The sequence below is a fragment of the Lagopus leucura genome, unplaced genomic scaffold (assembly GCF_019238085.1).
Source record: "Lagopus leucura isolate 7727_CA_CO unplaced genomic scaffold, USGS_WTPT01 Super-Scaffold_100009, whole genome shotgun sequence".
Lineage (NCBI taxonomy): Eukaryota > Metazoa > Chordata > Aves > Galliformes > Phasianidae > Lagopus > Lagopus leucura.
In genome coordinates this window covers 11,221,540-11,249,255 of record NW_024962266.1, presented here as the reverse complement: position 1 = coordinate 11,249,255, position 27,716 = coordinate 11,221,540, and the positions used below count along the sequence as shown (strand labels likewise).

General features: G+C 36.1%; 1 protein-coding gene across 1 annotated transcript; it reads right to left on the bottom strand.

Annotated features, from left to right (window-relative positions):
• Positions 1 to 6,208: 6,208 nt before the first annotated feature.
• VCAM1 (vascular cell adhesion molecule 1) lies at positions 6,209 to 17,543 on the bottom strand. The gene is made up of 7 exons (XM_042873969.1): positions 17,369 to 17,543; positions 16,422 to 16,697; positions 15,388 to 15,705; positions 14,364 to 14,636; positions 12,746 to 13,012; positions 11,862 to 12,128; positions 6,209 to 11,101 (listed from the first exon to the last, which is right to left on the bottom strand). The coding sequence occupies exons 1-7, from the start codon at positions 17,430 to 17,432 to the stop codon at positions 10,941 to 10,943; spliced, it is 1,626 nt and encodes a 541-aa protein (XP_042729903.1). The 5' UTR covers positions 17,433 to 17,543; the 3' UTR covers positions 6,209 to 10,940.
• Positions 17,544 to 27,716: the final 10,173 nt, after the last annotated feature.

Genomic DNA, 27,716 nt, shown 5'->3' with positions numbered 1-27,716 from the left:
CACAACAGCTTACTGAAGCATTACAATGTCATAGTATTGTTAAACTGCAGAATTAGAAGTGCAGACTGGCTCCAGCTGGCCTTAGTCCTTGCAAAACTATTTTACTTCCTGCAAACTACAACAATTGCTGCTAAAAGCATCCAAGGACATCTCTGCAAGCCTCTTCTATAGTGTAACTGACAGAGGCTCGTTTCTACAGAGAGAGAATCCCAGAAATGAAGCACTAGCCTATGCTTCCAAAAAGAGCTACGGTAAATGATATGTTATGAAATAGAAAAAATATTGCAATATGGGATTTCACCTTATTTCTCCATTTACAGAGGAGAAAAGCATTTTCCTACAGATATATCTATATACTGTATCAAGTGATTTGTTGTTTAAACCACATAAAACTGAAGGAAATCATGCTTGCATATGTCATGCTGCAGCTGTGCTTGAATTTCTGCTCAAGCTGTGCTTGAGTGTCTGGAGCCAGTAGCACCCACAAAATCTAGAGCGATAGGATTTTGATTTGAGCCAGGCAGTCTTCATGCCTGAGTCACTTCTCCTGGAACGTCTTTGGCTCAACCAATTTAGACAAAATGAGATTCAGTGTGTAGGTGTATGATGTATGAGTTCTGGCTCAAGCAAGATAAAAAAGTCTAGAACACACAGTCAAATACCATTCTAGCAAAACTATCCCCACTGTATACGTGGAAACTTATGGAGGCTAGGAACAACCTCACAGTCTGTAGCATAACAATTATTGGACCATAGACAATAGACATCTTTCAAAGTAGAATGTTCTTCATTCAGTTTTCCTTGTACAGGTGACAGAGTATTGCTCAGAATATGCCAAAAACTGCTGAAGCTAGGAATCTCTGATGGAAATTTCACAAAATTACTTGCATTACATTACAGAGGTTTTCCAGCTTCATCCGGGGAGATAACACAACTGGCTTTTCTCTCATAAATTAAGACTGACCTTCAATTAAACCATGGCACGCAAAATTCACGCACACACACACAGACACAAAACAGACTAAAGAAAACTTGATCAAACTTTCTTAATTTTCAGAAAATTCTCTTTCCCAGCATAAAAAGTCCTAAGTATATTTTATCTGTCTGCATTCAAACTGCTACTGTATGAGGAAGAGCACTATTCTGTCCCATCACCTTTCTCCCAATGCCTAAAAAATGATTTACAGAAATGAAGGCTTTTTATATGTCTGAAAGACAAAGCAATGTTACAAGATAGGATACAGAAGAAAATTGAGTTCAATTTCTAAAAGGTGCATTAGAAAATATGAGTCAAAAATTACGTTTCAGGATCCCTTAAAAACTATTCTGGGACAGCTTTGCAACTGTAAGAAAATAGAGACATTATTTCCCCATTTAATCTTGGAAACAAATGATAATAGTATTGTTGGTGGTGACACACACCCAAATTTAAGTCAGGGAATTAAATAGCTGCAAGTATGGCTGACATTTCAAACTATTATCACATTTCTCTAAGAGGATACATCTGACATTAAAAATTTAGATATTATACAGATGTGTGTTTTAAACAGCTGAATTTAGATGTCAAGGGAAAAATATTTTCTAAGCAATTTCTTTATGAGAAGATGTTGGAAGACAAGCAGCAGCAATCTGTAGATTTATGTTCTTGTGTCACAGGTTTTGACCCAATTTGTTTTAATTTTCTGTTTTGTTGTTGAACAGTGAGTGAATAGAGGATGACAGAAATAGCATGTGTTCTTAACCAATTTGCTGTTTTAAAACAATGCTGGGAAGCTGCTGACACATCAGTATGTTTCACTTACACAGCAAAACTGCTGAAAGTAACTCAGGGAACACCTTTATCTACAGTTTTAGATCTACTCACCAAAATCCTTGGAAGAAGCACCAGGATCCAAACAGCAGGCTTTCTCCAGAGGTAATGAACACTAAACCATCCTGACAAAGCTCACAGCCTTGGGTAAGTCCTGTGTACCCAGCATCCAGTCATTCCATCCAGCTTGTCTCTCAGTTAATGCCATGGCTGAGGAAGAACACATTCAAGAAGTGGTATATCAGTAACACAAAGAAGTACACACTGGAGTTTAGGGCTGCACCTGGAATGCTACTGCTATGATTACAAAACAGGTAATCCAGAACAGTGAGAACTTTCAAACAGGAGAGGAGTAGAAAAGGTGTTTTCTATATGGAATGCTAGCGCTAATGTAAAAGCGCTAATGCATCAGTATCAGAAAACTTTTCCCTTTTGCTCAATTCTTATAAAAACAAAGCATTCTGACCTTCTCGCACAATAAAAGTTGATACAAAAGTCCATGGTGATAAATAAATATTTTAACTGGCTTCTGATATCACAGGTGATTTATGGATAGCTAATCCTAAATGCCATTTACAGCATCCTAAAAGGGATGCGGATGCCAAGAACTACAGAGAAATGGTAGGAGAGAGACAGCCATCATCACATCTTAATTTAATTTATTTATACAGTGCAGGTCTTTACATTTAAGAGAATGTTAAGACAACCTTCAATGCTTCTCATTTGAACACAGTTTTCAGTCCAGGATACTTTAAAGGAAGTCCTAAGTGTGGATATCAAATACATTCAAGATGTTCAAGGAAGTGGAAAATATTTTACAGTCAACTTGGAAAATCCAGGTCAGGCTTCATAAATATCAAAGACTTGCAGAAAGAAGCTAACTGCCTTTGATTTTCTACAAAAAATTTTTCTGGGTGACATGCTGAACACTGACTGTTTAGATGAGTTTATAAAATCTGCCATTAGATTAGCATGCATTTTACTAAATAAGCAATTAACAAGCACTGTTCTAAGCTCAGTAAAGATCTCTGCTGAGTGTGCATCTGTGGTTAAAAAAACAGATCACAAAACCAAGAGTAGCTGAATTCAGAGACTGTGAAGTGCTGCATGTCTGGGAGAGATGTCTCTGCCACTGTGCTGACCATCACTACCCCTAACTTGGCTGCACTTGCCCAGATAGTAACAAGACCACGTGTCAAGTTGGATGCAGGATCTTACCCAGTTAAAAGTGAGCCCAACAGAAAAGAAAAATAAAAGGTTTGGGAGCATGAGATATTAATACTCAGTAATAGCCAACTTTCTGTTTCACCTACCATAGGTGAACAGGGATGAGAAGTATGAAATATCCTCTTTTGGTATAAGCTGGACTTCGTTGACGTTAGACAGCCATATCCCATAACATGAGGTTATACAAAGAATGAGATGCAGAATAATACAAACAAAATTATTATTTCATTAAGGTAAAAAAAATGATGGGCTTCACTTAGAATACTAAATACCAGATTGATGATCAGCTATGAAAGGTGAAGTTACACTAACAGTTTTCAAGAGGGTTACAGAAATTGCTGACAAATGAAAAGCATTTCTCAACATAAATGCCCAAAAGAGATATTTTAGTGGTGGGTTGGTTTTTTTTTTCATTGAGAAAATGACAGAATTGCATACATTAAATAACAGTAGAAAAATGGCAGATTACAAACTACTGTCTCCCTGTATTGCATCTCAGAAACAAGTGGACAGAAGTATCTTAAACAGACAAAAGGAAATACTTCTTACAAAGTATGTAATTAAACTCTGTTATTCACAGGAAGCAATTGAGGACAGTACTTCAGCAGGAGTCATAAAGAGACTGGACATTTAGACAAATGTCCAATGCTAGTGATTTAGAAGAGAGTCTTATGCCTGCAGACTTAAACTTAAGCAATTTATATTGAAGAGATAAAGATGCTTAATACCTTAAAAGCACATGGCTTTTAAGCCTGTGGCTGCCTGCAAGGGTGCTTCTCACATCCTTCTAAGAAACTTTGGTTGCTGCTTATTAACAAAGAACCGTTCAAATGGGTTTTTTTAATCCTGCATGGCAATTACATTGTTCACTATGAAGTAAGCAAAGTTAACTTATGAAGGCTCTGTAACAGAGTTTCAGAAAAAATTAAGATGAGGTGACCACAGGAACCTCATCAAGTCCACAGCCCTGCTCAAAGCAAAGCTAAATTTAAAGTTACGTTAAGTCACCCTTGGTCTTATCCAGTTTGACTGCAGAAATCCTCAACGACAGAAGTCCTACTGCTGCTGAGTAACGCATTCTGGGTGCTGACCCATCCTTACCATGAACAATTTGTTGCTCACATAAAACTGGAAATTTCATTGTTGTATCTTTTGAATATAATCCCTTGTCTTTTTGTTGTACACCGCAGACAACACACTGTTCTCTCTAGGCCCTGGTAAGTGGAAGAATATAAAAAGACTGCAATAAGACCAGAAAACACACTTTGCCCTTCCAAGATGTGTTTTTTATCTGTCTGACGAGAGTGTTTAAACATACCAGTAGATTACAAACTCCAAGTTGTAAAATAGATTAAATGACATGCAAAAGTAGGCCTACTATAGCTACAAAGTTTCCCATACTTTGGCTTTTAAACCTTTAGTCAGTATATTCTCCAAAAAATGAATGATTTTAATTCAATCTAATTGTGACCTCTTTAAAGTTAGTAAATCCTACAGCATATCTTCTAGAAAATCATCAAGAATTGCATCAATAACTTATATTATATGAAATTTAAGATGCTTTAGTGTACAATTCTTGCATGGAATATATCTCAGGATGATCTAGAAGATACACAGCACTACATTCAATTTCTCTAGACTGCAGATTTCTGTCTCTTTCCAGGAGAAAATTGGAACTTAAGGATGGATCTTTTTAATAGACACTCAAATCACACACTTTCCAGATTTCTGTGCTTGACAGTTTAACTGCAAGAAAGATACAACTAAAAAGAGTTATTCATCGTTTAACTACAGGCAGGGATGTTAATTTTGTGATTCAGAATTGACACCTTATCTTTTCAAGTGTCACAGACTTGAGCTCTGATCACACGCTCTTAACAGGCACCAACAAAAGGAGCTCGTTTCATCTTTGCTGCATGCTGTTGGTTTATTGTGCTCATGTATTCATTTTGATAAATCATACAAAATGCTACCTTATTTTTGAAAGTAATTATCCAATATGCTTACATTTGCTTTAAAAAAACAATTTCAATGTTAAACATCTAAGTGAGAATTCTTCAAATGTGAAAGTAATTCTGATTACTCATTTGTACTACATTAACTACAGTCATTGGCAATGCAGACTGCATGGAGAATTACTCCTTTATAGATATTGCACATTCAGCCCTCCACTTATACTTTGCAGGATCACTGTCAAATCCCTCCCTCCCGCTGTTGACAGCTTGCAGCAATGCTGTGCAGAGTTCCTCATGTTACATTCTCTTAAGTCCATGACATTATCTAGAAATCTAGATAGTTTCGTGTTGAAAGACTGCACAAACTTTCTCTAGCTTTCCTCCATTTTGAAAAGATGACAAACCAAAATATAAAACAGAAACTCCAAACTCTCAGACATAATCAGTACAGGACATTGAACCCTGCAAAGTGGTGTTTTTCTGCCTTACAAGTAAGGATGCCGTGGATGCTGCAAATTTTCATAATATCAAGAGGCAAAACAAACAAACTGAAAACAAATCCACTGCGAATCACTGAATGCAGAGAAGCAAACTCAATAAGGCTGAGTTTCAAAAGAGCTGGAAGTGTGGAGTGCATTTGGAGAAGATGTTACTGTACACTTCATGTTTCCACAGCAATTTTAGGCATTCACTTCCACCCACTTCTGGTTAAAATATCTTGCTTTGACCTAGTGTGGTTGCTCTTAGACTCCATGTCGTAGTTTATGTAGTTTCCCTTTGACTGTCTCTTTCTGGAATTGCTCTGTCACTTCCTTTCCTGGGTCTGATTCCAAATGTGCATGTTCATAGAAAAATGGCAGAAACCTTGGGGATGAGCCTGCATCAGTCTCAGCTAGTACTTACCTTCACTTCACTATTCAATCATGCCCAAGACTGAGCAGATGGATAATCCATTAGATCACAATCCAATTCACTTGTCTGTGGAACAAGAGGGCTTTGCTAACAACAACAACAAAAAACAAAATGCCACCACCACCACCCTTTAGACATGGAACTAAATTCTCTTATATCCTATACGTTTCTTTAGCTTCTTCTACAGCTATACTACTTTTTTGGCTGGTAGACAAAGTATGAAGAGCACTGTTTTCCCATGTTCTTGCTTCTTACTTAAATTTAGACAACCTGGAAAGAGTGGTTTATGCCAACACCGTCACAATTTCTCAAAAGAAACAACGTTCTTTAATCAACACAAACAAAGTCTTGCTATCTGCTCCATTCCTGTTCATTTATCAGCATGAAGGCCATTTTGATTATAAACTAGAACAAAAGACAGAACAACAATGTGGTGCCAGTATTGCATGCTGTATACGAGAAGGATTTTTTCTTCCCTTTTCATTGAGTTTATCTACAAAAAGTAAATTATCTCCCTAAAATGTTTATGTCTGTATGCTTTTCAGATAGGAGTACTTAAATGAATCATTCAACTGGAAAGAATTATGCCATTTTACCTCACTTTAGTGTTACAATACTTGGATAAACAGAGGGAAAAATACATTTCTAAATTTTACTTTTTTTTTTCTATATGTATTGTCAGTTTAAAAAATGTAAGCAGCCTTATTTCCATGTTATTTTTATTTCTGATATTGAAGCAAGAAAACTATTATTTGTGGAGGGTAAGCCCATACACTAGAGGTCAAGATATGATGCCATTATACCTCAAGCCTGAAGTTTTCTTTTCAGCTGCGCATTAGAAATAGTGCTAATGTATGCAGTGCTATGGTTTGGTTTTTTTTTCTTCTCCCACATGCACCAGAAGGCATGAGGATGTAAAAAGCTAGTTCAATTTACTAAGTTTCACTAGCTACAGCAAAGAGCTTTGTGGCTTAACTGGTAGCCATGTCACAGGGTTACAACACAGTTAAAATAATAAACTAAAAAAGTTACAACTAATATACTAATTAAGTCTCCACCACTGTAAGCCCTTAACAAATATGGAAGAACAATAAACAAATATTACAATCTAAAAAAATGGAGGAGTGTTCAAGATCATATACTGCTGTTTTGCTAATGTGTTAATCGGTATGTTGAAGTAGTAGAGCGGATTTAGAAAAGACTGTGAGGATTATTTATTCACCATAGAAGTAACTTTATAAAGAAAGGTAGGCTTACAGCAATTCAATTTGTTTAGTTTATCAAAGAGATAAGAGAGTTTGATTACAGGATACAATTGTCTTGTGGGGAGAAAGGCACAAAGGGAAAACAAATTGAACTAAAACCTCTGTCATGGGAGAAATTAAACATTCCCTTCAGTGTATCTACAAAATCATTTGAAAGCATTTCCCAGAAGCATTTAAAAAGTTACCTTTTTCTATTTGAACTTTACATTTTAAAAGGAGCATGTCTCAAACTGGATATAGGGAATCAGATTTTGTAATCACTTTTAAATATCTAGACTCATTTTACCTGTAACATTTAGCACTGTCCCACAGTATTGCTGGGATAAACACATGGACAACTGGTGTGCTTGAGCACAGGCCAACAGGGTAAAAGGCAACTCTACAAGCTATAAAGTAACTGCACAGGGAAAACCTGAGTGAACCTCACAGTCCTCTGCTCTACAGACTATTCTGTCAGTCATAAAAGCAAGCCCCATAGCAGGGGCTCTTACCTAGACTTCCAAGCAGCCGAGACCCTTCCTGAAAGCACTTGCTAGGCTGGAGCTGTTGTTTATGCCTTTTTGCCAGGGCAGAGGCTTTGCACATGATGAGAGATAGCACAGGGAGAAATAACAACCCTTCTGTGATTTTCAATAAAAAGTTAAGTTACTTGACAATGAACTTTCAACCCCCATAAAACAAGCTGCTGCCCAAATGAAGAAACACACTGGAAAATACCAAAAATCAGGCTGTAGAGGAGGAGATTCCCTGGTAAGGTTCCTAATAATTTCAAGGAGAGGAAGTTTGCTGCCCACACAAGAGAAGCCTCTCCTAAAATGAGCACTGTAAGCTCTGCTTACTCACTTCATGTTTATGGAAACTGGCCTACTGAAATCAAAGTTCAACCCCTATTGACATAATTGGCTATTAAGTATAGAGACTCTGAGGGGGCAGACAAGTCATGTAGACATAAAGATGCGCGTATAAATCACAAATACACTGGGAACCTGAGGGGAATTTCCAGGAAAAAATACAGAAGTGCAGAAGTGCTGTTGCAAGATGATTCGTATTTCTCTCCCACTCTTCTCTTTTTATTCCTTCTCAGAGACTACAGAAGAGAGGAAAACAGCACAAGAGCTAATAAATCCCTCACCCAAGCAGATCTCACTCAAGCCCTCTCAGAGAAAGTCATAAGGCTGAAATACTTCTCCGGGTCTGACCAATCATTCCACCATGGCTGTATGTTTCCAGCACTGAGTGACTATGAGTGACTGCTTAAGGTCAGCATGAAAAACCAGCCTGAGGAATGTTTGCCTATTCCCTTTAGTATTTGTTTTAGCTTTATTTGAGCTTTAGTTCTCAATTTTTTCACCATTTCCCTTCTACACCAATTGATACTGCCTTCCATCACAATCTCCAGCAATAGCAGCTTCCAATTATTTAGCATTAAGAAGCACCTTCAATTATTTCTGTTAAACCAGTCTCCCACTTGTCCAGAGGTCCTGCAGTCCTGGCATCATATGAGTTAGCAAACAAATTTTGCATTTGTTGTTTGCTATTAACTGCTTTCCCAATTTAGAAAACTTCAGTCATATCCTCTCCTTCTTCAGAATTCTCTCCAAACTGAAACAACCTATGCAATTTTTTCTTTTTTTTTTTTTTTTTTTTTTTTCTTCCAGGTCTTCCAGCAACAAGAATTATATCCAGGAGACAAAATGTGTATGCACTGAAGTTTCATACAGGGAAAAAAATCATACTTTCTGGTTTGCTCACAAGTCAGCAGAGAGATATGCCTGACATTAGAATAAACCTGCTTGGGATTACCTCCAAGAAATTTATGTCATGAGCCCATCAAAGCTCTCCTCCTTCTCTGTCTTCAATCTTTTCTTCACCCTCCTACTTCAAGCTCATGTTCCTTCAAGCCAAGTCCATACTTCTCTTTTTCTACTACACTCTCACTTTCCGAAGCTCCCATTCCAACTGAAGAGAAGCACAGGACCCTGCATGAAACGATTTACTGTTCACAAAGCACTTCTGAAGATGCTATGAAGAAGACACAGAGATTTGTACCCCACCTCATCCTGCAGCTAGCTATCAAAAGACATCTGTTTGTTTTGCTGCTGGGGGCAGGTGCTACCATTTGTAGATAGTAAATAACACAGAGAAATTCCTTTCATATATGTATTTCTGATCTTGCATTTTCACGCAAGTTTGGAGCAGCCAGCACCCCATTGTTGTGCCTAACACAGTGGCTCCGGGCAGCTGGGGGTAAAAGTACTCCAGCACCTCAATGCCTGATCACTTAATACTGCTTTGTACCTTGTAGAGTTTTATCTTCAGTGAACATCACTAACCACATGAGTCAAAGCAGTACTGCTGGCAAGCAGAGAATAACATTAAATTCCACTTCTCATTCCCTCTCATCTTTGCCTCTGCACAGAAGACCTACTATTTTCATAGGCATTTTCCCAGCACTGGAAAGAGAATGTGATGAAAAGAGGCACTAAGGAGGGTAATGCACACAGGCACTGATTGTCAGACAAGTGACTTGGTTTTCCACAGTGAGCAGCCTGAGAAGGACATTGCTTCAGGAAACAACCACCACCATGGCTGAGGTCATATAGATTCTCTCTCTGCTTAGGTTACCTGCTTTGCTTGTGCCTTTGCTTTGCTTGCCTCAGGACTTCCCATGACTCTAGAACTTGCTTTTGCTAAGGATAGTAAGCTTTCAATAACTCCTTCTACAGAAATGTGCTTAAGAACTACACAAGCTTTCTCTTTAGTAATACTAACCTACACCAAGATCTCTTTAAGTTTACAAATATCAGAGGAAGTCCACAGGTAAAAAGTAACTACATTTTCAACTAACAAAATCACAGCAGGTGATTTCTGGATATGAAAGCACGAAAGTATGAAAGCAGGTATTCTGACAACATATTAAGCAAGAATCACTATGGGGATTTAGAAGAAACACACTGGTAGTATTTTGTAGTGGAAATCTCCAAAGCATACTTATTGGCAGCTTACATTCAAAATAAAGGGTCTAATTTGTTCATTATGAAGCAGCAGAATTTTGTCACTGATTTATGAATGACTAATTCTTATAAAAATGCTTCAGCTGTCCTAAAACTATCTATTTTATAATTCCAGCCCCTTCCTCTGTAATATTTATAATAATGTTTCACTAACTAAAATACAATGCTTCACAAATGAGTCTTGAGGTCTTAAGTTAATTTAAAATAATCAGATGTGTATAACCCTGTGATTGTGTAATTTCTTTGAAGGTACACAGTTTACAGCAAAATAAGTGAAAAGAGAACATTTTCCAAACATTGCCACAAGCAAAAAGACTATATTAAAAACATTCAATCTTTAGAATAATACAAAATAAAATATTATTAATCAGTAAGTTCAAATAACGCTTATTTATATTATTGAATTAACAACATGTCTATGTACAGCTGCAGAGACTGCAATTTTACAAACTGAAATTCAGTTTAATCGTATTTGTAACAATTTATACACTATGTACAAACCTAGTTCTCCAAGGAACTCTAGGTTTAGCACGCTTCAATGCAGAAGTGCTATACCTACTCCTAAGACAGGCTGCTAAACTTCCCTTTAATTTAAATTCTGAAATACCTCTTAAAGCCCCCCAAAATTTCATTTGCTATTTCACAGTACTGTTCTCAAATCACTTGTTTGCTACCATGTTTTGGAATAGGCGTAGAAAGAGTTACAACAATAAATAACATTGCTTATTATGAACTATTTAGACATATATTCACACAATCACACTTTCAGCCTCAATGCTTTAACAAGACTGTAGGATCCATTTATCTTTGCTTTTCTTGACACGTAGATCAAAATTGCAACCACAGGTATAGCTACTGCTGTTACACAGGAGAATGCAATAATCAGGGGCATAATTTGATCTGGTTTTTCCAATTTTCCTGAAAATGAAGACAAAAGGATACAAAAAGTTATATGAATCAGTTTTTACACAAATTTTAATGTGTAACTAAAAGTAGAGTTATTTTAGTGACCTTAACTGGAACATTTTTTCAGTTTTCTTCCACAGAGCACATTTCAAAATCTGTTCCCTGTTTCTCTACTCTTTAATAACTCCACAGTACCACTATAATTCTTAGCCAGAATCTGGGTCTTGAACATGCTATACAAGTTCAAACACACTTAATATCATCAATGAAGAATATCATGGAGTTCCTGAAGAATAACAAAAGAATACTATCTATTTCACCCAGTAAACAATGTAAGGATACTTCCACCTCCTGGAAACATAATGCTTCAGGAGAAGATCATGTTTAACAAGCTCAATATTTAGATCTCTCTGGGTTAGCCTCCCTGTTCACAAAACGCAAAGGAAAATGATTAGAATCCACCTTTTTCTAACCCTCTTCTTAGAGCTGCAGTGCCAACTAATGTAACAGAGACAACATCCACACTATATGAAGGTGAAATAAAGCAGATCCTCATCAGTTGCTCTGTTATTTCATTTGAATTCTTTTTTGTTTCATTTTGTTGTGTTGTTTTTGTGTTGTTTTATTTTTCCTGTTGTTGGTTTAGGGTTTTTTCTTAGGTTAACTTCAATATTTTTGTGCAAAAATTATCCGGGAACTCGTTTTGCCTACTTTGTCACAAAATCTACTAGAACATACAAACAAAATAAGTTTAGACAATAGATTTACCTACCTACAACAGCTATCTCTATCACTTTGATGTTGCTTCCAACCTCATTGAAAACATCAAGCAAATATCTGCCTGTATCATTTTTGGTGACATTGTAGAGTGTAAAGGTTCCATTGGCTACTGGTAGAATTATTTCTTTCTCTTGATTAACCTTTTTCAGGATCATCCGTGATGGTGGGTTACTGTATGTGCTGCACACAATTGTGATATTTTCTCCTTCTTTAACATTTTCCGATGGATAAACTAACACAGTAATATTCTGAGGAGGAACTGACAAGAAACATAAAGTTTAGCAACAAATGGAAGCACAAAGAACAAAACAATCTAATGAAGTTTGCATATACAAAGCACTAATCCAGTTAATGGATTTGCTATAATCTCCAAGTGCATAGTTTTGGACTGTCACCAGCTGTCCTTAAAACAGCACAGTCAACAGCAGCTGACAGAAATAGCATTTTATAAATTGGTGGGGTATTTTGCTTATCTTTTACATAATATTGAGCCTTTTCTTCTCCTCTGGTTTTAAACTCACTGTTCAATCATTTGTGTTCATGAAAGGACACAGACCAACAGACCCAGAGGTTGATGTGCTCCCTCAATAGAAAAGAAATACAAAAGGCAAAGAAAGTCCTAAAATAGTATCTTTCCACTCGGTTCCACGATTTTAAATCCTGTTTTAGAGTCTGGGGGAAAAGTGGATTTATGAAATATTTTGAAGAAGCGATTATTTTGTGCTCTGAAATTGGAGACAGAAGTTTTCATAACCACTAATATCACACAAGAATCTGTGCAACACATCTCAGTATTTTTAAAGACATTTCATTGTCATCTCATCCATTAAAAAAAAAAAAAAATAATAACTCTATACAATAGTTATTTTAACTGACCTTTGACATCAAGTTCTACATCTAGAGAATGGTTTCCAAATTTGTTAGTGAATGTGCACTCATATTTTCCTGCATCCTTTAGCTGAGCCTTCTCTATGGTGTATTTGCCATCTTCTGTTTTAAGGGTTGTGATCACACCACCTATTTTCTTTTCTAGGATAATCTGAACAGCTGGGACACCTGTAGCTGTGCAAGAGATGGTAACACTTTCTCCTTCTTTCACTGAACTCGATGGGAAAACTGTTAGTGTTGTATTTTTTGGTGGAGCTACAAGGAAAAAAAAAAAAAAGTTAAAGAGGTGGATTAGTGCCAGAAATGAGCCTTACACCTACACAACATTACTGTTGTCATTCAATAAACAGCAGCACAGCAGCAGCAGGACTAAAGCAAAAGAATATGCTTACTACTGAAATGAAACTCTGCTGTAACTGATTATAGGTTGAGGAGTCAGCACTTGGCATAACCTGAATGGAAACTGCAAGAACAGGATACAAAGTAGTAACTGAAAAGAAAGACAAAGATGCAATATAATCTCCACAGAAAATCTTCAGAATGCATTTTCTGTTTGCATAGTATGCTTTTAACTGGATCCTATGCCAACAGTAGAGAATACAGGCACCTCTCTACGTAGCCTCTTTGCCTCAAGCATACATTTGCCATTAAAAGGAGTGAGAGAAATTCAGTTTCATAGAAGTTATCTGTACTAAAGATTTCACACTTTATTATTTAAAACTACCTAAATATTAGTGGCACTAGGGCCATCCTTTGACTCCGTTATCTCTTATTATGCATGTGCTCCAAATATTGCAGAACTCTTCACTGAACCTTCTACAACAGTTCAAGAAAAATGTTTCTACACAATGCTCTGCTGGAAAAAGCCCTCCTTAGATTGCTTTAAGGAGAAAATTTGACAGAATAGACATAACGCATAATAGTGAGTAGAGAGTTCTCCTCCTTCCACCTGTGATGGTTCTAAATTACGGAGACTACAAATATGTGGTAAAAATAAGTATGGGAGAAATGAAATAACAATGTGGAATGTGTCGATAAGCTATTCCCAACCACTTAAAATAATTGGTTACTTTATTTCTGCATAGGATAAAATAGAACTAAAGTTAGAGGGTTTTAAAACTATCAGGAACTGCTCACCCAAGTATTTGGTCATTTAGTTTTTGTCCAGATTCTATCTGAAACATTTGGCTCTACAGAAACAGGAGCAGTAACACTGATAACAACAACAACAAAATATAATCCTTTTGATTATTTTCCAAAGCAGGGGACTGAGATGTCCCTATGAAATCTATGCTATGGACACTGGCATTTCAAGGGAATAACTGTCCCCCACAGCACTATTTCTTCAGGTTCCTTAATCGCTTTGAGTATTGCTTTGTAGTAAAAGTATAGAAGCACACATGCACAGCAGTAGAGAATTATCTGAAAATTAAGCATAGAAATGAAAACCATAGCCCATAAGGAACAGCAATGAATCAAAAGTTAAATCCTGAAAACATAAAAGGAAAGGCCAATAATTTCCTATTTATCAGTGTTTCAGCAACTTTCAACTCAATATGCAACCACAGACTAGTTACTGAATAATAGTTAAATGCAAGCCTTATACCTTGTATAACAATGTTCACAGTTGCTTTCTCGGTTTTATTAGTTACAGGATTAATTACTTCACAGATATACTGTCCTGAGTCAGTGAAATGGGCATGAGGAATAGAAAGAACATTGTTTTCTACGAAATGCTGAATGGTTTCCTTTGCCAGATGTTTTCTCCAAAATACTTGTGCTGGTGGATTACTCTCAGTCACACAAGTAAGTTTCAGAGAGTGTCCTTCCATTGATAAGTTTCCCGGAGATGCACTAATGAAAGTATTTTGTGGACCAACTGGAAAAGAACAGAAGAAAGATAAGGTTAGCATGTCAATGGAGAATGATATGCACATCTTTAGCATTAACTTCTCTACAGTTGTACTGCATGCATTACCAAGAAAAAAAAAGAATCATACGGATACCAATAACACAGTAGAATGATTTTTCCAGACGTGATAAGACACTGAGTTTGTAGGTTTGAAAGCTAAACTAGGCACAATGCATACAAATAACTTGTTTTTCTATTTACTCTTACACTTGTCTCCCTACTGCTTAGGGCTACAAACTTGAAAGTGCCAAGCATACCAAGGGAATTTTAAAAATAATTGCTTATCTGGATATTATTGTTGTTGTTCTTATGGTCTTACTTTCTGACTGAGTACCAGAGCCCTAGGTAAGAAAGTGACAGATGAATTCTTACAGGACAGCCTAAATTCTGAACAATGGTAGGTATCTAAGGCAATGTGCACAGGTTTCTCACTAACTGTTACTGAATAAAACCATTTAACTTACATGGCCTAGGCTTCAAACCTGAAAACACAATCTGTTTCACAAAGATGTTAGAAGATCGTGCTCAGAGATAACATTTAATAAATAAAAGGTATATCCTACTTATGATATTTCTGCATCTAAATATAGATACCAGAAAATAGATTATGTAAATACAAAATGCAAATTACAAATGCACAAACCTCATAAATCCATTCCACAAAACATAGCATAAAACACTATTTGATATGAAAGCCCTAATAAAAAAAAACACTTACAGTTTGCATTCAGTTTCAAAGAAGTCGACCTTTCATTGGGCTCAAAGTCCATACCAGCAATTTGTAATCTGGCCACACAAGTAATCTCTTTACCATTGTCTTCAGTCGTGAGGTTAAATGAGTATGCCACAGTCTTGGTTTCTGCTTTTGTGCAGACATCTCCTTCAAAAGTTTTGCTATGAAGAATATGTTCCTCTTTCTTTAGGAGTAATTCCAGGTGATCAGAAGGAAACACATCATGTACTTTACAGATGACAGTGGCAGTTTCTCCAACAACTAAAGATGCAGTGGTCTTAATGACAGGATCACTGGGAAAAGCTAAAAGAACAAAACACATTTTTTTAGACTACCAGAGATGGGCCCTAGACTCAACATCAGAGCAGGGTCCAGACATTAAACAACTCAAGATTAAAGGTGCATAACAACTTCATATCAACCTTTATATCAACTCCGTAACAAGACATACCTTGATATGAACATATATAGCAGTTCACACACTAAGAAGAAATGCATTTGTACAGTTTTTTAGAATATGATCATAAATTATTTAATGAGATCCAGCAAGGCACCTAATTAGTGACACAGTTACGCAGAGGGATCTGTAACGACAGATACACTAGTAGCATCCCTTTTTTCATACTGGCAAATTTAGACATCTGAATTGTAACCCTGCATACTGCCAAGACTTTGATTAAGTGCTCTGCACTTGAAGGTTTCCCATCTATGTCCATCTAAACCACACAGTTTCTTTCTGTTCGACTTCTATAAACATTTGGGGGAGTCTATGTTCAAGCTTTCAAGTATTATGAAGAATGAGAATATACAGTATTTTCAGGGTAAAAAGCTAAACAGACAGGAGCTGAGAAGAAACAAACAAAGGAATCTTTACAAGGAAATGTATGTTGAGTTATATCAGACTCCTTACCCTAGCACTATCAGACAACTGCCAACTACAGTATCTAGGAAAAATTCATTTATTTTTTAAATACAATTTCTTAGCAAATGAGTACTACTTAAAGAGCATTTTTACTTACAGTAAAGTTCAACTTTGACACTCTTCTCTTTTTTCTCTTTATTGCAGATGACAGTACATAAATAATCATTATTATTTTCAGCACTAACTGGACTCATAGTTAAGGTAGAGTATGTCTTGTCGTTGTATACTTTTCCTCCAAGGGGGTAGTCCATTTGGGTTCTCCATGAAAACTTTGGTAATGCACAGCCAGTAGTATTGCATGTGAGTATCAGTGTTTCTCCAATCCGTGCAACAATTCTGTCAGCTGGTATAACTTCCATTTCAAAAGCTTTAACTACAACAAGGAGAAATATACGTAAATTCAGCAACACTGTTAAAATTCTTGTTTTCTCATGGCCTACTGTGATATCAGGTCACAACTTTACAAGTTTACATTTATGTGGAAGTTAAACTAATACAGATTGTACAATGATTTATATCTTCAAAATATCCCATAAAAATTGCTTCTTTTTTTTTTTCCCCTAAATTAACAGCCGAGATGACCCTAAAAGTCACTTCTGTTGCATGAAATGCATAAATCAATATGGCCAATGAAAATAGAACTGTAGGCATAATCTAACTTTTCTAACCAGGCAGATCTTATTGTAAAACTACATAACATTTGAGGGAAGGGATGATAAGTAACTTTCAAGAGAATATCTGGTATCAAACTTGACTGATACTGTCAGAGATGACAGTAAAAACTAAACATACAGTTATGTAATACAGTTGTCTCCTAGACAGTCTTTTAGTCAAACTCTACAAGAAAGTGACCATGCAGAGAAAAGCTACAAAGAAATGCCAGAAATAAACTTCTTGACATTCTGAAAGAACTACTTAATTAGCATTGTATTCACTGGAATGTAAAAGCAAATGCAACAAAGAGAAATAGCAACAAAACAGTAGTTCACTTTACATGTAATAAAAATTGAAAGTAAATGAAGCAAATAAACCTCCCCAACTTACCAGTTATTAATACATACAAAATAATTAGCACAGTTTGGCTTGTTCTTCCCATCTGTTTTAACATTTATAATTGCTGTTATTAGGATTCAAAAGCTTTGCTTTCTTTCCTGCAAAGAAGTACACTGAGAGGCTGCTGCTCTGCAACTGTTAGTTGCTGCATGTGCTCCTTATAAAGGCTTTTCTTTCAGTGGAGTGGGAAATCCCTGCACGGGGAAATCCAGAGTAGGAAGAGATCCAAGTGTGGTGGCCTCAGCGCCCTCTGCTGCTTTTTTTTCCCCTTTCTTCTAAATACAAAATTTAAAGTTCAGGATAACAAATATTAACACTTGTAATATAGTTCTTAGTACAGTTAAAAATAGTAAGATAAGATCTGATCCTGCAAACATTTAATAATGAGAATGGATATGGGTAATTATAAGTAATTGAATGGGACTATATGATGGAAATGTTATTCAGATTTGCTTTCAGTTCAAATATTTTCGTAGGACTGTTTGTTTTGAGAGTTCACAATATTATCTTATGAATAATGTTCCCTAACACAGTATTTTCTTTGAAGACTACTACCACTCTCAGAGGTGATGTTACTCATGTTGCTAAGTATTTTTAATCCCTAAAAATGGAGTCAGCTAACAGAAGTCTTCACACTTAGATAAAAGCAGCAAGAAATTCAGTGCAAAACATACTTGCTTTTAGAATGTGTTAGGAAAATCACTTGGCATAATAGTTTGACTGCATTTGACATCTAAGAAATATCATCATGAGGCAGATTTTAAAAAGAGCATAGCTTTCTTTTGCTATTTTGTAGATGAGTAATACATTGGAAAAATAAAGGCTGAAGTAATAATGCCATCAGTGCTCAAGAAATTTACTTGCTGAAAAGTTAGCATGACACTGACCTAATATTTTTTGAGCCATGCAGATTTTACAGTCAAATCTAATACAAGCTCTAAAATATCAGATACAGGTGAGAGTAGGACCAGAAAAAACTACAGAAGTCCTGCAACTGCCCCTACATTTTCATCCTCAAAGGATGGTTGGGCAGTACAAGCTGTTATAGAAACAGCAAAGCACATTGTGATTATTATGTTTATGTCTCTCTCTCTCAAAGATAAGGTAAAATAATAAGCTTTTTTTTTTTTTTTTTTTTTTTTTTAAACACCACATAATCGCATACAACAGATGTAATGATTTGAGGAAAAATTATAAAACTGTTAAAATTGTAATCTCAAGCTGAAAACATATCTCCAAAACAATAATAATCAATAGCAACAAAAGTACTCAATATAAGCAAGAAACAAATGAACAAAAGAATTACCTAAAAGAAATAAAACAGGAAAATATGAAGCAGCTAAGAGAGCCTAAACAAAACTCACTAAAGCTGAAACTATCACAATGGATTATCCCATAAGATATTAATTTATTATCATTATTATTGTTGTTATTAGAGGAAAAAAAATAATTCCCAAAACTGTCATGAAATACAGGAAAACCACTGTTCTGATAGTACTGTTCATAAAATCCAGAAAAAACAACAACAACAACAACAAAATCTGTCTGGAGTAGATAACAGCAACTACAGAACGCAATTTCACTTCACATATCAGGTTTTGTTAAAAGGAAGCACATTCTCCCAGCTGAGTGGCAAATAATTACTTTTTAATCACAGATAGAGAGAAATAAGAGTTGAAACTCCTCTTTTTTTAACACTCTCTCTGTTTTAACAGCTTAATAATCACAATCTAAGCTGAGGGAGAAAAGGTAAAATTTCCCTGTTTCTGGGAAGCTGGTTTCTAGATACAAGAAAATACAAATATAGAAGGCAATATCCGCATGTTGAAAAGACTACAATCAAACCCTTCATCAGATAACATGGAACAGGAAATATCTCTGTTCCAGCTTCCACTAAATGAAGCTGGACAGCTGCCATTAACTTTACAGGAGTTGGATCCCCCACTATACAGACTAGTTAGATTTATCTTCAACAGTATAGGTAAGAGCAAGATTAGACCATACATATTAAAGGACACATACATGCCCCAAGACATTCAGAAATTTCTTAAAATTTGCTCTTTCCCCCATCTCAGATGTGAGCCTCCTTAGTATTTTGAAAAGAACATACACTTACTGTTGCCTGTACCATCTTGAGCATCAATTTGCAAATGGGAAATCAGATATTCAGATATAATCAGAAGTTTGCTTTGCTGTCCCATCCAAAAACAGAAAGCAGCTGGCAAATTTTAGGGATTTACAAGAGTTCAGATAAACTAGCTTTTTATTCAAACATCACAGAGCACAATGCTGGTGATAAAAAATAGAGGTACATTTACAAGTATTACAGGATCAACTGTAAGAAATTCTGACACACGCAGAGCATAGTGAATGCTGGAACGTAACCAGTAATACAAAAAAAATTATTAAAGGCACAAGAAATTAAAAGACTTAAGCACTGGAATGTAAATACATGCTTTCCAGTATATCTAGCAATCAAAAGAGACTTTTCTCAGGCTTTGGTGGACAAACCAAGATAAAAAAAATTGTCTCAGAAGGCAGTTTGAAAATATTGCACACATCATTTTTGGCCTGGTGTCAGAAAATACAAACATCCTTCAGGAAACTGAAACTTAGCTTAGACTTGCTCTGGAATGTAAAAGAAAACTGTGATTAATCAGAACTGTGATAAGCATTTGCTTTAATTCAATACTTCTACAATCCTATTAAATATTTAAGATAAATTTTACTTAATTTTCGCAAAAGACAAAAGAAACCATGACTTCATGACGACTTAAATGAGCTATTCGAACAAAATGTGCATTATGCAACATTTTAGTTACTTAACACTTCAAACACTCTTCGCTACTTTTCTCATGTCTCCTGCACTGGAGGCTGTTCTGAAAGCTGAAAGGCTAAAAGTCATGCAGAATTTGATATCTTAAAACCTTTGCCATTCTTTCTGTGATTTTTTTGTGATTTATGTCCAAGGACCTATGGAAAAGAGGGTCAGTCCTCCTCTCTTGGCAGAGGGGATTTAAAAAAAAAAAAAAGAAGAAGAAAAATGGCTTAATCAGACCGATTTCCTATGCCCATAATAAAATGTCTACGCCACTTCAGCCCAATATAAGCATCTTGAGTCACTTTTTAGGATTTCTCCTAAAAATACCTACTGCTGGAGTAATTACTTCTACATAGGGCCCCAACACAGAAATACATTTGTTATATTTACATTTATTACCAAGCACCTTTAATGAGGAATCATGTACGTGGAGTACATGCATTAATATTGCTGCCCTACACAGCAGACAATCTGCTAGCCTCAGCTTTTCAGTTCACAATGAACTCAGCAATCTGCTACATGTGTCATATACTGTTTTTCCTTCCTCAGTGCCCACTGATTTTTCAATCTCAGCACTTCCCTGACCCTTTTCTTTCTCTAACTCCCTTCCACTTCTTTCTTGCCACCTGACAATAGTACAATTTCTGCATAGCCCCAAGCTGGGGAGGAGAGCATCACTGTCTCCCTATAATTTTCACACCTGGATGGGAAGGATGAGATCTACCTGCAGGTCTGTTTAAGGGATTGTGTCTTCTTCCAGTATTGTAACTTTCCTCTAACCACAGACAAACATATCCTGTAACCCACATAACATCTTAAATTGTGCTCCACATCTAACTTGTCATCTATTGGGAAAAAAAAAAAAAAAAGGTAAAGAAAGAAACAAGAAAGATTTCTCATGTTTCTTTCTCTTCTCTGGAATTTCTGAAATACTTTATATATACTTCCTTCTTGATCTTTCTCAGGCACCAGTTCACCAGCATGCCATTTCCTGTTTGGTTAGTTTAACTGCACAGCATTTGAGGACACCCAGAATACAAATAAAATGCTGGATAATGTGATATAGAAGTGTGATAACTTGCATAGGCAACAAAATAGCTGATTTATTACTTCTACTCAGAGGCATTGTCTCTTTCATTTCACAGAAGGAGCAAAAAGTTCATTATCAAAAAAATAACAGCTAATAAAAAGTCCCTACTTTTTTCTTAGTTCATGCCGGCAGAAAAGAAAAAACAAGCTGTGGAAATTCCAGGTTTCATTTCTGAAAAAAGAATATACCATTGGAGAGGTACTGGATCTAAAACTGAAACCATTTTATATCCTTTAAAACCACTTACAGTAGCTGACCTTCTATTGTCTTTATAAATACATATGTTGGAAAAAAAAAAGCTTTCTTCCTGAAATGTGCTCTAATATCAAATATTAAGTGTATCAAGAGCCAGATTCAATATGAAATTTGGAGTATTCAAAATCTTTTTGTGAATTTTGATGCAAGAGCTCAAACCTATTTTTATTTTGAGCCAAATAGGCTGAGATACAATCAAGTCAGTTACTCTTACTGGAATCACAACTCTTCAGACAAAATTTATTCAACATGGTCGGAGTAAAGAAATAAAGAGGAATTTGGGTCAAAGTGCAGACACTGGGTAGGACCCAGGATATGGAAAGATAAAGTAAACTGAAAAGACTTAGAGAACATGACTGAGTTACTTAATTCTCTCAACATTCCATGTGAAACCCCAATACCAGTAAATTTGTTGTATACTTCATTAAGGCCAACATTTCACATCATCAGATGAAGCTAATCAAGAAGAGGGTGAGGAGAACTTCCGACCAACCTTTGTTATTACTTGCCAGCAGCTCATCTCCAAAGCATTTGTACATACTGTACAATGCAAAAATGGAAATCAGTTACTTCTTGTTTCCCGTTTCCTTGCTCCTCAGTCATGAGGGTACATCTATGTCCCTATGGAGCCAGAAAGGAAAAGGAGAATGAAAACAAGTTCTGTAGCAGATCATTCTAGCTGGATCAGAGGCCAGATAGCACACATGAAAAATAAATTCAGAATTCTGACTCTCCTAGACAGCCTACTGATAGCTGCACTGCTGCTGCTGATCTTGAAACTTGTCTATCACAGACTATTCTTTATTCTCTTATGATGGTTCTCATTCTGAAGAGCTGCATTCAGCTGTATAGGTGTCATTTTTGCTGCAATGTTACATAAATGTTATCTTTGAAGTTACAAGTAGATTGCCTCATTAACAGATAGAAGTATTACATGGATGTCAGAAACAGTTAAATGATTTTACACTGCAGAATTTGAGTATCATCATTCTCAAATCTTCCATGTAAGAAAGATGATGGGGGATGCAAAATCTATTTACATTTAACTGACAAATATATTTCTTTTTTCTAGAAAAAGCCACTTCTCCCTCTCAAGAAATAGACTGAAGTTCTATATTAAGTAACCCTCCAAATAGAAATAAGAAAAAATGAACAGATTTTTACTTTCATCGAGCCAAAAAGTTAAATGTCTGAGAAATATTTGCTATTTGCAATAGCAAAATATGTTTGTGTGTACATACAGTAACAAAATGACACTTAAAGCCAGTTGCAAGTCTGTAAAGGATACCGCACTCTTCCTATTTGCTCCTGAATGCACTCTATCCTAAATCAACAACATGCTGTTTTGTTACTTACACTATTTCTTTTCTATCCAGAGGTAAGCATCATCTTAGCTACTTGCTTTGTTAACGCTTTCATGGAAGAAATACCCTAATGTAGGATTGGCCAAGTGATAAAAAGCACTGGCAGCTGAGTTTTTATAGTCAACAGTAAGAATGCAAGCTTCTGAATTTACTTTCCCTTTCAAGACAATTACTTGGCAAAGTATCAAAGCTCAAATCCGTGTCTCAGATAGAAAACTGAGCAAGAATGACTTTCATAGTTGTGTCAGCTTCTATCACAGACCACATTGCTCTCTAGCGATAAGAGAGGCAACTGGAGAAATGTGATGCATATTTGAAATTGCTGTCAGGCAGCATAAAGCTTTGTGCTGAATTTACTTGAGAAATATCTGACTTTCAGCATTCCCATGCTTCTTAAACGACGATCCCTCCTGAAATTTTCCAGAATATATAAATACCAATTCATAAGGAACAGATGACTCTGTTGGATAAATTTTGTCTCCATTGATTTGGTTTCTGACTACAACCAACTCAAGCATGAGCAACAGACATTAGTACCTCTCTTTCAGTAGTTCAACTCCAGACAAATGCTCGACCTACACAATTTTTCTGGAGTGATATCCTGAATACAAAAAGACCAGAAGCCAGGTGACTTCAGGGCACAAGAGTTTCCAGGGGCATGTTCAAATATTAATTCATTAAGATTTTGAGAAAATTATAGTGAATGAATACAGCACAGCTATCTTACACTGAAAAGAAATATACTCTAGCAATTGTTGGTAACAACAGACAACTTTTTTGCCTCTGTCTTCTCTGATAACTGCTTACCACACAACCCTCAAATGTTTGCTTTGGGGAAAGCAACGTCCCTCCCACTGCAAGCAAAGATCAGGCTCACAACCACAACCACCCACAAGTCTATAGGCCCCGATTACATGCATTCCAGAGTCCTAGGAGAATTGGCTGATGTGGTCACCAAGCCACACTCGATGATATTTGAAGTCATGGCAATCAGGTGAAGTTCCTGGTGACTGGAAAAAAGATAATACCACACTGATTTTTAAGAAAGGTAAAAAGAATGACCCTGGGAACTATCGTCCCATCAGTCTCACCTCTGTGCCAGGAAAGATTACGGAGCAGATCCTCCTGGAAGCTAAACAGAGGCACAGAGAAGATAGAGAGGTGATATGGGAGAACCAGTATGGCTTCACTAAGGGCAAATCCCTTATTGACCAACCTGGTGGTCTTTTATGATGCTGCCACTGCATCAATGGACAAGAGAAGAGCCCTGGGCAACCAGATTTAGCTGTAGAGTTTCCTGTTCATTGCAGGGAAGTTGGACTAGATGACCTTTAAAACATCCATTCCAACTATAAGGATAATATGATTCTATGATTCTGTATTACTGATGTAAAGTATTTGATATAAAACTATCATCCTTATTACTACATTTTATTACACGGAATCATCTTATGTCATGCCAAGACCCAGCAGCTGACTGGCTTTTTTGCTCATTGCTCAGGTGTCTTGTTCCAGGATTGTATTGAATTTTGTGCTACAAAGATGTTCACTCTAACTTTAAGGTCAGTGTATGGATTCTGCTGTAGCTTATGAGTTCAGAAAACACAGTTTGCAAATAGAAGCATATTCTATTAATAAATAAGGACCACGGAAAAATTAAGAAAAAATTATTTCCCTTTATCCTGTAAATTGGAATTCATAAGATTTATTGAGCAAAATGAGGCTTTCAGATTTAATGTAAAGGAGGATAACTTTTCAGATGCATTTTCTAGTAACGAATGACTACAAGAATGAACAGAAATTTATCGCAAGGTGGAAAAATAATGTATTTAAAAATATATAAATACCATGAAGACGACCAATTACTCACTTAATCTGATCTATCTACCAGTAGCTACCAGATCATCACATTAATATTACAATGTGAGTGCCAGCATTGCTCTCTTAGCAATCTAATCAAAAGGAGTAGACAACAATTGAAAAAGACCATTAATTTTTGACCAGAGTTTCATATTATGATAGAGATAAAAGAATATTTTGTATAATGTTCCTTTTAAAGTCGTTGGCTTTTTTTGTTTTGTTTTTCAATCACCTGTAAACTTACCTTGATATTTGATTTTATTACTCTTCCTTATAAAAATTAACATTTTAATGAACATATTTCCTGCTATGGTATTCACCTACGTTCACCAGGATTTGTAATGCACATTTAGACATTGAAGATTCACTTTTTACTTCCAAGCTTTTTTAGTCACCAAACCTCAGACAATCAATTTCAGTGCTTTCACTGACAAAATTACGTGTTGCACATGACTTTTCTGGCACACAACTATTAAACAAACCATTGTGAATAACTGGAAATCCTGGTAGGATCTAATCAGAAGAAATAGACATTAAATCAAGCAAGAAGTCAACTGTAATTTCTTGGTAATCTCATTATGACCAATCTAAATCAGTTTCATAGCCATTTTCTTAAGGTCAACGAAGGTGAAAAACTATGGAAGCCTGAATTGAAACGTGATACAGACCTTCCAGTTTTATCTGTCCTTTAACTGCTTGCTGGCTCTCAAAAAAGAGCTGTTTAGATTAATTGAAGAGCTCTGTTAAGGATACGGCATTTCAAGAGCCTGGAATGAAAGAGAGTGTAGCCTGCATTGTCACATCTCAGTTTACAACACACAGAAGTGTTTAGTACAAGTGAGAACAGCTTTGTGATTCCCAAATGAACAAGGCATAATTGCCCGGGAGCCCAAGGCAGCTGTAAAATGTCACTTTTAAAGCGGAATGCAATCTACCATTCTTGCCATGAACTTTACAGAGAAATAAATACTGAAAAATCTTCTGCTTAATGTAAGCGAAGATGCCAGACTAACCAGTCACTAACATCTTCACAAAATATCCACACTCCGGACAATGGAAAGTTACTTGAAAGTCCACTAAAATAAATTCTAACAAATACCATGAGAATCTTCTTACTTTAAAACTTAAAATCTTTCCCAACAAATTCCAGTTTGTTGCTCAGAAATCACTTAGCATTGCTTCACAGAACTCTATAAATAATGTAAATAGGTCGGAAAAAAAATGCTGCTACTTTATACAGCTCTCCTCTACACTCCTACAATAAAAAATTTATTCTCCACGCAACTACAAAACAATTTTATCATTTCTGAATTTAGGATGCTACTGAACTTCATCAAATTACCTCTTCTGAGCATCTCAGTTTTACAGAGACTGCCAAACTTTTGCTTTCCAAACCCTTACTGTCCATCAGCTGCTGCTAATACAGTACTTCCAGGCTGCTGTACAGTCTTATATCCATATTTCAGCTCTTTCTTCTGTGTAGCAGCTTCTGCTGACTTTGCACTATATGCTGCATAAAGCTGACTGCTGTCACCCATATCTTCAGGAAAGCTTTCAGAAAATTAAGCATGTCATCTTCTTACTTGGAACTCCATTCTGGCCTAATCTAAAACCCAAATGGACTCAAATAAAAAATTTTTTAGAGACGCTACCGCACTTCGCATTGCCCCCTTTCATTGTGTAATGACTTACTGATTTCATAAAATTGAAAGCATCATTCTTACTCCCATTAGAAACCAGACAGAGAAAAACTGAAGAGCAACTCTGGTGCCAAGGATCTGTATAACTGAAGTTAACAGGAACAAGATTGCTAAGCATTTCTTAGGGGACCTCCTGGTGCAATCGACCACTAAGCCCATGCTCAAGTATGAAGCACAGCTGCAGTTCAGAAGGCTATCTCTGCCATAGCACAAAAGTTTGTAAAATTTATCACAAATAATAAATATACTTAAAAGAATAAATCTGAACAGTGAAAGCTAGCTTTGCAATACAACTTGAAGACACATGTTAACACTGATCTCAAAATACAAGAAAGTTTCAAAGGAAATACAGAAAATAGTGCATCCCTAACACATACAATTTTTTTTTTTTTTTAAATGATGTGTTTTTTTTCCATTCTTGGAAGAAAAACATCATTTACCACTTTACTATTATCACTTTTTAAACATTTCCCAACTTCAGCATAAAAATCTCCACATTCTCCAACTATATCATATGCAAAACCTTACTATGGACTCAGCCCTTTTCGAAATCCTAATGTCACACAGTGGATAAAGAAAGAAACAGGATATCCAAGTAAAATATACAAAGATAGGAAGAAAATTGTTTATAAAATGGCAAGTAGTGTCCTGACATATACAATATTCTCATTGTTTTTTCCTTTGCCATAAGTTTTCTGACACTTCTTTTTGTGGTTTGGGTTTTTTTTTTCTCTCTTTTTTTTTTTTTTTTTTTTTTTTTTTTTTGTCTTGCTTGCTGATTTATTCATTAGCTTTGTCTATCGCTATGGCAAAGGCAAATATCCTTTGGAAGGAAGGCCATCTTCCCTCCTCCACACTTCCTTTGGGACAGAAAAGAATGAACATCAGTTTACTGCACCTGGACAGAAAGACCCATAGGTCTCAGACTATATCATACTCTGGCAAAATTGCCTGAGGAGCAGATTGTTTGCCACATCAGCAGTACTTACCATTGCTCTACTAACACGGAGTAATAGTCAACAGCGGATGCTGAAGACTGCACATAAAAGGCCAAGTTTATCATGCAGTGCTTCAAATAATTTCCTTATTCACACAGGATATCATGTACCGTTACTTGAGATATGACTTCCTTCTTTAGGTTGTTATTTTATTGCAAATATTCTTCCTTCAACAGTGGGGGGGGGGGGAAAGGAAAAAAAAAGTCAGAATCCATGCAGAGTAGACAATATATAGGAAGAGTGGTAAACGT